This window comes from Pararge aegeria, chromosome 19 (assembly GCF_905163445.1).
Source record: "Pararge aegeria chromosome 19, ilParAegt1.1, whole genome shotgun sequence".
Classification (NCBI taxonomy): domain Eukaryota; kingdom Metazoa; phylum Arthropoda; class Insecta; order Lepidoptera; family Nymphalidae; genus Pararge; species Pararge aegeria.
In genome coordinates this window covers 8,568,619-8,581,377 of record NC_053198.1, presented here as the reverse complement: position 1 = coordinate 8,581,377, position 12,759 = coordinate 8,568,619, and the positions used below count along the sequence as shown (strand labels likewise).

The 12,759-nt window shown below is 34.5% G+C and overlaps 1 protein-coding gene across 1 annotated transcript; it reads right to left on the bottom strand.

Annotated features, from left to right (window-relative positions):
* Window positions 1-8,026: 8,026 nt before the first annotated feature.
* On the bottom strand, window positions 8,027-12,379 carry LOC120632262. Its single transcript, XM_039902083.1, has 5 exons — window positions 12,249-12,379; window positions 11,453-11,625; window positions 10,250-10,443; window positions 8,943-9,156; window positions 8,027-8,262 (listed from the first exon to the last, which is right to left on the bottom strand). Exons 1-5 carry the CDS (start codon window positions 12,321-12,323, stop codon window positions 8,058-8,060), a joined length of 861 nt encoding a protein of 286 aa, XP_039758017.1. The 5' UTR covers window positions 12,324-12,379; the 3' UTR covers window positions 8,027-8,057.
* Between the last annotated feature and the right edge of the window lie 380 nt (window positions 12,380-12,759).

The window sequence follows — 12,759 nt, the reverse complement described above, 5'->3', positions numbered from 1 at the left end:
ATCGAATGTTCCTAATAAATCTCTATCCTAATAAATGCGAAAATTTGTAAGAATGGATGGATGGATTTTAGTAACGCTTTAACGCTACAACGAATGAACACATTTGGCTAAAATTTGGCTTATTTTTATCCCGGAAAGCAAACAGCTCCAACAGGACAGTGTCGCTATATTTTCCGTATTTTTCTTTCAATCGTAGTTTTTTAGATAGGCATAGTTTAGGACCTGGAAAGTGACAAAGGCTTCTTTTCTGTTCGTATGTCTTTGTTATATATAAATACTGTTAAAATTTCAAAAGCAAACAGCTCCAACAGGATAGTGTCGCTATATTTTCCGTATTTTTCTTTCAATCGTGGTTTTTTGGATAGGCATAGTTTAGGACCTGGAAAGTGACAAAGGCTTTTTTTCTGTCTGTATGTCTATGTTATATATAAATATTGTTAAAATTGCATCGGCCACAAGCCAGGGCAGTAGTCGCCCACTACAGAATTGGGAAGCAATTTAACTGACGGGCCCCTTTCACTATAGACTTCTGACCTTTTTTACATTGAAATAGAATCTGTGATGACGTGTGCCATCTTCTAATTACTTTCTGCCTAGAACCGTTACACTGGCCCCACGTGGGCTATAAGATATATATCACCACGCTAAGACCAAAGGAGCATGGCACCTTTGAAGAGTGTTTCAAAATCGGGGGTGTTTTTCCTTTGGAGAGCTTCCGCTGCGTGCGCTGCGTAAACGATTAAAGTTTCGATAAAGCCATGTATGACAACTTGTTACCCTTTAAAAGTTCTTTAAAAAAGTCTGCGACAGCGTATGTCTTTTGAGGTTGACTTATACGCAGAAGAAGTCGCGTTATTAATAAAGACTATTTGAACAGGTTCTTAGAATTATTAATTTTTTTACTTCAAACTGAGCACATTTTAATATTGCCTAAATATACATAAGAAAAGGAATCACTTTGTAAGTATGGTTGATGAGGTAATATAAATAAATAAATATACTACGACAGTACACATATCGCCGTCTAGCCCCAAAGTAAGCGTAGCTTGTGTTATGGGTACTAAGATGCCTGATGAATATTTTTACGAATTATATACATATAAATACATATAATTATATAAATACTTAGAATATTATAAACACGCAGACACTGAAAAACATCTATGCTCATCACACAAACATTTTCCAGTAGTGGGAATCGAACCCACGGTCTTGGGTTCAGAAAGCTGGGTCACTGCAAACTGTGCCAATCGGCCAATCGTCTTGGCCGATATATCACGCAAACACTTTTCAAATGTTTATGATTAAACTTTGTGAGTTTTCAACCTGTATTATGAAATGCTTTTATATTTTGTGGGAGTCGTAATGGAACGCTGTGAAATAATTCTCGTAGCTTTACAACTCTGCAAATATATACGTTCACGCAGCCAATAGAAACTAAGACAAATGTCTCCAAAGCTACCGGCTTACTTGGTACTTACTAAGCATCCCGAAATGACTGGTCCTGGCTCAAATTCTCTTATAACTTAGAACTTATTCAAATTCAAACCGACTCGTGAATTAAGAAACAAGAATTCCAATAATAAACATGTTTGTGTGATGAGCATGAATTTATTTCAGTGTCTGGGTGTTTATACATATATTCTAAATATGTATTTATGTATATTATTCATAAAAAAAAAATTTTATCAGTCATCTTAGTGCCCATAACACAAGCTACTTACTTCGGGGCTAGATGGCGATGTGTGTATTAAACGAACGTACATGTGTTTAGTGTTTACGTTTGATTTTAGTGAATTCAAAAGTTTAAACCAATTTTTATTTTATTTTAAATAACGCTTTACTTATCATTATCATCATCATCCGCAGCCTGTTAACGTCCAACTTTTGGACACAGGCGTCTACTTCCATAGGCGAGACGGATCTAGAACATTGACCCACCACGCTGCTCAATTGCGGGTCGGTGGGCTTTAAAGATTGTTTTTACAAGGTAGTTATAATAACCGGAACCGAGGACTTGATGTACTCTTTGAGGCACGGGGGTTGACTCCGCTAACTTACTCACTCCGATCTGGTACTGACAACTCTTTAACAGAAAAAACACAACACCTACCAATTTATACATATATTATTATTATTATTATTAAACTCTTTATTTGTATACCACAACATTTAAAATATAACAAAAACAGAAACATCGAAAGAAGTAGTAATACAAAAGGCGGCCTTATCGCTTAATAGCGATCTCTGCCAGGCAACCTTAGAATTAGGAAAAAAAAAAGAAGAGGAGAATAGACTGCTGGTGGTACAAATATTAAAATACATACATGCAAATAACTACATGCCAATACATAAACTAGTGTGCACAAATAGATAAAAAGTAAATAATATAATAAATAAATAAATATAAAAATAAACTAATATATATAATAACAACACTTACATAATTAAATACTTTAACATACAATAAATGAGTAAGTACATATATACATACTATTAAAAGTCGTTAACAATATAACGGGCCTTAACTGCTCTTTTAAATATCGCCAGTGATTTGGATCGTCGTATGCTCAATGGAAGCGCATTCCACAATTCCACAGCTCGTACGCTAAACGAACGCTTATAAAATTTTGTCCTATGATAAGGCATACACAGCGTCAGCGCACGGCACGATCTTACACCAGATTGCTCACCAAGAAAAGTGAACTTCTCTTTTAAATACGATACGAATACATATATATAATTTCAGAAAATTAGGAATTTACTTAGTAATTTGCTAGTCACCTCCTCAGGAATGTCCGCGGCAGGAGAGCTAAGCCAATTTAAATAGCTGTGCTTGAAGTTATGAATCCTTCAAAATTTAAATTTCCTATCTACAGAATTCTTTCAGAAATAAGCTTCATCTGCGTACATCACCTGGATGCTTGGCATTCTTCCACTTCCCATTTTACCCTATCATTTCTTTAGCGTACGTGCATAATGTGAAATCAACTTTCCTCTGCGGTATTCCAACTTTATTTAAAGCGGATAAAGATAATGTGAACGAGGTTGCCTAGGCGATAAAAAGCTTAGCAATCAATTGTTCTAAATAGATGCTGAGTTTAGGTGTTGTATGGAGATACGATTCTTACACGTTGTCACCGGGGAAAAGGTTTCTACCGACATGACCTCATTCATGCTAATCTGTTCTGGAATTTATCGTCGTCAACCTTCTATCGAACCACTTCTGGGTACCTGGGTGCCTTTCTGTCATAGGCAAGGGTGTTTAGAGAACAGACCGACCATGCTACTCTAATGCAGGTTGGTAGGATTTAGCGGTTAATATCACATGCTTTTGATACATACCGGGACCAACGACTGAAGGATGATTAAAAATAAAAGAGTTTCCGTTTCTAAGCCGTAGTTCTTAAGGTGCATCCTTAACACCACGAACATATTATATAAAACAGTTTATCTCGTCAGTGCTTTAAACGAGACTCTGCCGTACCCAGCGCCTATAACAAAATTTGGCGCTTCATATAAAGTGTTTTGAAGTTTTGGAACCGTGTCTCGTCCGTATTTCGTAAGAGGCACGGCTCGTTTGCCATGATCTAGCATAAATCCTTTAACGTGGTCTCCGATGCATGGACACTGCCAGCATTTGCGATAACCACTACACTAAAAGAAATACTACAGCATATCATCCCATTACCGGGTCAGGTCGCGGCCTACAATGAGAAAAGTTTAGGCCGTATTCCACCACGCTGTTCAATTGCGAATTGGTGGAATTTACACGCCTTCGAGAATATTATGGAGAGCTATCAGGCATGCTGGTTTCCTCACGATGTTTTCCTTCAACGTTAAAGCAAGTGATATTTAATTGAAACGCACTTAACTTAGAAAAGTTCGAAGTGCGTTCGTGCGTGCGTGCGAAGAAGTGGGGTTAGACCTCAGCCCACCGAAAGAACGAACTACAAACGACGAATACTTCACAACAATGAAAATAAATATGTGTGAATGCATCAAAGTGGCTGCTACAGACATAAGCCGCTTTCACAAATCCTCTGTTATTGCATATAAGCGGAACTAAGCTCGTTTTCCCAGAGTTCCTTACAGTTAAACAGAAGCCGTAGCCCGCAGGTTAACTTCGATTTTGCTTATGATTATTCAATCTTTAATTAGAAAATTCTATGTCATCTAACGTCCGAACAAGTCCCGTTCAAATTAAATGCCCCAATCAAAATTGTACCTTTCATACGGACAAACTAATCTAAATTCATTAGCGAGACGAGGCTTGTCTCAATATTTGAATAATTTGATTCAGCTTTGTTCTGAATAACTGTGAATCACCGGCCGTGGACTGTGCCATAATTAGAAGGGACTTTTGGGTGACAAGGGTCTTCGGTCTCGGATTAAGGAAAAATGGACACGATAATGTTTACAGTCTCTTAATTTCTCATATTTATTTAATATGTATATATATATGGTTGCGCAACGCAGCTTTGATGAGGCCCCGACGAGGTGGACAGCAACTGGACTCTAACGGCACTAGATCGCGGTATTCTGTACTTCTTTATAAATACTTATGTCTAGCCGAGAACTTCCATTGGTTGAGGTAACGATGATGATTTGTACAACCACAGATTTAAGCACATAGGGTTCTGCCCTCATTCAGCCATTATTGCAAGCAGTGCATTGTGTATAAAACAGTGAAAACGCACCCCGTCTCACTTGACACCCGCGTAATTTTTCATCAATTTATAGAAAACGTTTCGAACATGAGAGGTCAACTGCTACATGGAGTGAAATAACTAGCCGCTTGTTCAAGATACACTACAAACGTATAGTGGATTTTGATGCTTCAGCTATTCATCATGTACACGTTTTCTGTATGTTATTAATTCTGCGTGTACAGCAGTGAGAGCACCTCTAACTTTTCGGAGCTATGTGCGTTTTGTTTAGTAATTATAATATCGTTTGCTTTAACGGTGAAGAAAAACATCGTAAGAATCGTGAATGCCTGAGTGTTCTACATAACGTTCTCAAAGATGTATGGGGTCTACCAGCAAGGTGGACAATGGCTTTAACCGTTCCCGTTCAGAGGGGTCACCCGTGCCCTGAAGTTGGCCGTTATTTAGTTGATAATGATAACGATATATAACTGCGGTAATAGGATATAACTACATGACACTACAGGTTAACTTTCCAGCTACTTAATTGAAGAGCATCGAAGGTCCAGTATAACAAATGCAATTTTATTTACCTACTTTATTTCAATGACAGCTGATTGTACAAGTGTAAATTCCTATAAAGCAAAGTGTAAATATATGGTAAATCTTATTCCAGCTATAGGGAGAAATAATATAGGCAATACAATAGGCAAATGTTTTATAGAAAACTGCGTTGATCACATTTATATTTTGCCTGGCATATAATATTCGAAAAATATTTCAAGAAGCCAATTCTAAAACTCTCTACTTCTAAGGTTATAATAAAAAGGACTTATGATACCAATAAATCAAAGAGGCAACATTTACTTTCTTGGAAAATGTAGCGCCCGAGCTTGTTCATATATTTTATGAAAAATACTTTTTGATAAATCTATAAAACTGCCATGCCATCATCACTTTAATCGATGTTTTCTAGGCAAAGCTCGTCCGGAGAAATAGTACCGCCATGCTTATTTCTACTCTAAAACAGCATCGCTTTCTCCAAGCAGTATTGCTGTGTTCCGGTCTGAAGGGCAAGACGGTTAACACATGTTCTCGTGCATACTTTAATAACGTCGATTAACCTTGTGACAACTGACCACATAAAAGAAAAACTATTTTAGTGTATTTAACGAATCAAAATGGATCTTTTTTTCTCTTCTCTTCTTCCATATTACGGTATTTTACAAATTCCGTGGGAAACCTTTATTTCCTGGGATAAAAAGTAGCCTATGTTACTCTCCGTCCTTTAAACTAACTCTATGTCAAACCTCAAGTAGATTGGATGCTAACTGAAGGAACGACAACCAAACAAACACTTTCAAATTTATAACATGAGTTTAGATTAACTTAAAATTAAACTGGAAGTTGTCTCTTCTTTTTATTTGATATTTCTTTTAATTATAATTAGTTTTTGTACACAAAAAAAACTACATGTGTTATTAAAGTATGTCTAAAACATTTTTTTACTTTACTCCATATCTCATCTAATACAGTTGGTAGTAAAAATTAATTAATTAATTACAAAATAAACCCGCTTATACATTTTTATGACTCCATGTTCTGCTTTTCATCAGTGGTTTCCTCAAAACTTTAATGCTCGTACATCCTTTGAGATTTAAAAGATCTAAGAACAGAATGTGCCACATAACAAAAGCTTACCTTTATCTGAACCAAAAATATATCTTTCTTAAGAGAATTTATGAATTATTTCACACCGAAAAAGCAATAACTAGTACATATAATCGAAAATAGAGAAATTTTACCCTTCATAATATTATTTGTACAGATTTTCGTGTGAATAAATTTCCAAAGGTTCAGTAGACGTTATTAAAATACAAAGAGGTTTTATCATACGAATGAATAATGTAAAGACCAAACCCATTTTCAATTTAATCAGTGCTAAAGGTGTGAACAACCTTTTCAAACAATACCTTTGAAATTAAACCAAATAAGCCAAATAAGGTTTTATTACAAAATACTATTTCGCTATAAATTTCTGATGAGATTGCTATATTTATGCCTCAGTGAGTTCACTTCACCTTGATTAGACGCCGGTGGTATCGTGTTTCCTCTAAATCCCTCTCTCTTAAGAGAGAAGAGTCATATACCTACACAGCATTGCAAGCAGCTCATAAAACTCTTTACCTTCCGCGAGTCCAGATTGTTGCTTGTGATGATTTTCTTAAAGCCTATTTTCAATTCTGTTGTTTTCAATAAGACGACAGGAGTTTGACGTAAGGACATTTAAAGCTCTGACATTGCATAGTGCATAAAAAAATTGTGTTTGTATCCTCTTTACAAATAAAAAAAGAACCAATAAAATAACAACTAAGTTTCAGTTTCATTGATACACAGACATAAATTTTCTCATTTCATAATAGTTTTTTTTTATATACGAGTAAATAACAAAAAGCGCCATCTTTAAAAACGAAGTAGTTTATGTAAGCAAATCATTTTTATTTATAAAATATTGCGTGTTAACTATAAGTAGGAGTCAAAAAATTAGGCAATATCGTTTTTTATATTGTACTAAGTTTTGGAAGCAGTTTGTATTTTCACAATCGAACCTTTATTAATTATAATTTTAAAGTTATACTTAAAATTAACTTTTACCTATCTACAATAATTATAATAACTACTACTAGGGATTTCTTAATAATACTACAATAAGTAGCATCATTATACAATAGATACTTTCTGCATCGCTGCATATGAGCTCCATTGCGGTGGGTATGGCTCTGGATTCCCTTTCGGGAGGACCAAGGATTAAATACCATATGAATTAACGGGGAAGGAATAGATCGTGGGGAAACCTGCATGCCTGAAATTTCTTCATAATATTCACAAGGACGTGCAAAGTCAAACAATCCACACTTGGCCTGGACGGTGGACAGCTGCCTAAGCCCTTCCCATTTTGAGAGGCGGATGATGATGATAAGAACTCCTTTTGCAATATTTGTTTCTTGTAGATTCCAAGGTAAGTCCTTTACAATATTAGGCAATAAGTATTTTAAGTTCATTTTAAATCTAACTAGCTGTTGCCCGCGACTTCGTCTGCGTTTGTTTTTCGAAAGACATCTGTCATTCAATTTAGGTGAAATTCTATTGAAATTTTTAAGTTGTGTATTCTTATATAAAGAAGTAAGTAAGTAATTATTTAAATCGGTTATCATTTCACTTTCGTCCTCTCTCCCAAAAGAACTGAGCTAATTTCGGTATAAAAAGCATCCTATAATACTTCTACCTTCAGGAATTACAAAGTTTCATGATGATCTGTTCAGTAGTTTTTGTGTTAAAGCGTAACAAACAAACTTACATTCACATTTATTAATATAAATATTAGTAGGGATAGGGATAGCGATTATATTAAGCATACACACACTGATACAAATATTCACGTAAAGACGTAACGGCTATCTCTGTATTCTTCCTGGCCTTGTTACAACAGTTAGTCAGTTTCTCACAAGACTGTTCATTGTGACGTCTCGCATTGGTGAGGCTGAGATCAAGCTCGTATCCTAAAGCTACTGCTTCTGTAGAAAGTTCTTTGAGACAAGCTGTTACATTCACTCTGGAATTAGAAAAGTCATCTTTTAAGGTTCCAATTTTTTAAGTAAAACTTCCTCAGGCGCGACTAGGGAACAACTCAGATTTTTTACGGAACGGAACGCTTACGTCAGACGTTTGTGTAGTTTCCGCTATTTAAAAATAATAATTTGGTTTTATCGTAAGTATATTTAATATAATCCACGCTTCTTGACTTATGCGCCAGCTAGTGGAAAATATCATGATCAATTAGGATTATTTATATTCAATATCTTCAAACGGATCAATTGTGAATAGGAAATTGAATAAAAATTCAACATTTTAAAAACATAATTATAATTGCAAAGTTTTTTGAAAATCTCTAAATATACTTTTTTATTTTTTACCTTGGTAATAAATAAATTATTAATAAATTATCTGAGGATTGTCGCAATTCTATAATATTCAATGACGAGGTTATATAACCTAGACTTAAATTTTTTACTCTCAATTATTCTATTTCACAAATGAAAATATTTGGACAATGGAAAGTGATAATAGTGAATTTTAAATAAAATATAAAATGAAATGAAATGAGTCCCAGGAACATTTTACTCTTTCATCAATAAATAATAATAAAAATTGTATTTCAATCGCGCGTAAAGGTTTAGTTTTAGGTTTTTGTTTAATTTTGAGTTTCGAAGCTCTATTAAAATAGTCACTTACATTTTTGAATTTTGGACCTTCTCAATAGTCTCAACGTTTTTGGCCATTTCATTTAACGAGGATTGCATGTGATTGCGGGTAATTTTGATCATCTCTTCTGCGTACTTGCCCATCTCTGCTATGGATGTGCGGGCATGTTCTGTGCATTTGTATATTTGTGCAACGTGCCTACTAGCCAACGTGCGTAACGCTCGACGCTCTTCATCGCACATGGCTAAGAAAGGAAAAATTCAATGCAGTTTCAGAACAGTAATGTTAGTTACTGTTTTGTCAACGAATGTTTAGAAATTGGTAAAAAAGTTATTGAACTTATTAGGTAAATTATCAGGTTGAATATAAGCTCATTTAAAGTAATTATAATTGTGTAATTAATTAATTAATTAATTATAAACTACATAATTTCACCTATTTAACAAGTCACATAACTACTAGAGTTAAACAATCAAAATTCTTTGTGTAATGTTCTGATGGTTTTAATTATTTATTGCACACAAAAAAAAGAGATAAACAAATAGAAACAATACAGAAATATAAACTAGTGACTAATCAAGGTGTGCAAATTTGTCATAAAATGCAATTAATAGTTACGAAGAACAAATAAAGTCGTAGGTATACTGTCTCTGGACCACTTTGCAATCGAGTTTCTTTTTAATACTTGTCCCAATAAACAATACATTCGATTTGAATACTGTGAAAAGTATGATTTCCGTTTTTCAACAACAAGTTTGCTAAAACTCTTAACGTATTTTTACAAGTTAAACTATGTAGCATTTTTATTGGTAAAAGGTCTACCTAATATTAAAGTGAAGGATTTCTTCAAACTCATCAATCACCGTATAAATTATTCACAACGGAACGGTTTCGCTTCGCATAATTAAGTAGTTTGTTTATCCGGTGAAAGTAATTTTAATACAAAGGAAAATCTTTGAATAATTTAACGATACTAATTTAGACGAAAACGATGGAATGTTTTCATTTATATTACTATTATGTAATACTTAAATGCTTTATTTGAAAAAAAATCAATTATATAGTAAGCGAGCATTCTCGGCAAAATTAAACAACATTCCAAACATAACATTGCCATATAAAATAATATTATTCAGGGTATAAGTTTTTATTCTTCTTTATGTTAGAAAAAGTTTAATTATTATATTATATATATATGTAGTTACAAGCACATAATCTAATGCACATGCCAATTTTTTTTTTTATTATGTTCGGAATTTAACGAAAAACAAAAATATCTCTATTCACTTTCGATGCGTACATTAATAGATTATCAATAAAATAATTAAATAAGTTACGTGGAATTTTTAAGGAGTCCGCCAATTCTGTTAGCTCGGTATAGATTTTCTGCTTCTTCCTTAAAGCGACGTGGATTTCATCTTTAATCTTTTTCAGGATCTTATTTGTCAATTGTTGATAGGAATTCTGGATATTTCTGTGGTAAGTGTCTAAGAAGGGGGCTATCACAGTGTCCATGTATCGGTTTATTTCGCTAAAAAATAAACATTATTTTAAATTTGAGCATGTGGTTGTATACTCTGCGTACCATAGATAATAAGCAGTGGTATTCTTGCTAGTTTCATTTTCAGTTTGTTTTTTGTTATAATTCATCTGATTAACAACAAGAAACAATTCAGTCCAATGTCTTCAGTTATATTGAATTTAAAAATTCATATATAATGAAGATAAGATCATCATCATCATACTTATCCATTACCGACCCACTACAGAGCACGGGTCTCCTCCCACAATGAGAAGGAGTTAAGGCAGTCCACCACGCTGGCCCAGCGGATTGGTGGACCCCACATACCTATGACAACAATATTTAGAACACTCAGGCATGCTGGTTTCCTCACGATGTTTTCCTTCATCGTTGAAGTGATATTTTGATAACTTAATAATTCAGAAGTCATTTGTAAGGTTGAGTATATGCTTTTTTTTGTTTAACATGATTCCCAAAGTAATTTTGGACCTGCCAATGCGTAAGTTTAAATAATGTGTTAAAACGCATTTAATAAATCGTGGTTACTATACGATTGATGAATTTCTTAATGACAAGGCTGCTTCGAAGCAGGCTCAGCTCTCATCTCTCACAAAATAGTGAATTTAGTATTTTTTGAAAAGAAATTGAAAACTGTAAAGTGATGTTGAAAAAGAGCGATCTGCTGAGTTTATTGCCGGCTCTTCTCAGTGGAATCTACCTACCTTCCGAACCTGTGGTAGACTCACTACAAACGAACTGACTTGATGTTTCAAAAGTGCTTATAAACTGGGCCTACTTGAAATAAATGAATTTTGAACTTTTTTGTAAACATAGCTTAAAAAAGTTAAAGGTACGTGCTGGGATTCGAACTAAGCCCTCTGAAAGTGGCAGTCCTGACCACTAGGCTATCGCCGCTCCTAGAATTAGTAAATTCAATCTGCCGTCCGAAGATTTTGGATTTGGTTGATCACTTACAACCTAGAACTGACAACGCCTAATGACGAGAACACTTCCTTACCGATTGTCCAATGGAAATTTAGAAAGTGTAGTCTGGCGACGTTCAGAATAACTGTTTCCGAATGCATTACGAATTTTCTTTAAATGCTTCACCACTTCGACTGGCTGGTGCTGCCATGGTGGAATCTCAAAACATAATCCTCCATCTTGTCGTAAATGGCTGCTTCTGCTATCCTGTGTTAAAATAGGACCGTGCGGTTAGTAAAATGGATCATGATGGTACATCTTAACCCATTTCTCCTTCGTATGATTTTTCTTCTTCTCCCACGCGAAAAGTGATGTGAGTAACGGATTGGTTGGGGTGATACAATTCATAATCTTCGTCTAATTTTTGGCTCTTTCACCCCGACTTAATGAAGTTCTAGCCTTCTTCACGCACTTGCTAGAGAAATGATTGTCACTTAAATATTGATAGTAATTGAAAAAATAAGAATCGAATTAGATTGCTTCAACGAAATTTCCATTGGCATTTATAGACCCGAGAAACGAAAGTAACATATTAAATTAATATTTGACGACCGATTGGCGCAGTGGACCGTTACCCTGCTTTCTGAGTCCAAGGCCGTGGGTTCGATTCCCACAACTGGAAAATGTTTCTGTGATGAACATGAATTTTTTTCAGTGTCTGGATGTTTATCTGTATTTAATAAGTATTTACGTATATTATTCTTAAAATTATTCATCATTCATCTTAGTACCAATAACACAAGCTACGCTTACTTTGGGGCTGGATGACGATGTGTGTATTGTCGTTGTATATTTATTTATTTATTTAAATTATTGATGGAAATTCCTACCCTGCAATTTTGATAGCATTTCACAGCTTCCAAAAATAGAACACAAAATAATAATGACTCGAATCTCGCGAACATGACTATTTCACAAACAAAACTACAAGAGGTCAAATTTCGAAACCAAATTCAATAACATAAATCGGCTGCAGGAATTACACACATAAACTCCTGAACATAGAAATCATTCTCTTTAGTATATTTATTATATTTCTAACTGAACTATCACATGACTGACGTTTTAGCAGAAAGCAATTACAAGCTTCAACGAAACGTATAAGGATTTATTACAACTTCATTTTCCATGCGCACCCTCCAGATAAAGTATTATGAGGTTTCGGAGTTAAATCATAAATATTGATATAACTAATTTTGCACTACAAGTATGATTGTTAATATTCTAGCTAAATATGTAATTGAAAGTAAGAAAATAACTATGCTTAGTTTAGAGACGGTAATTGATGGACCAAGCAGATTGCCCGCCTGATAGTAAGTAGACACTCAGCAACTAAATCGA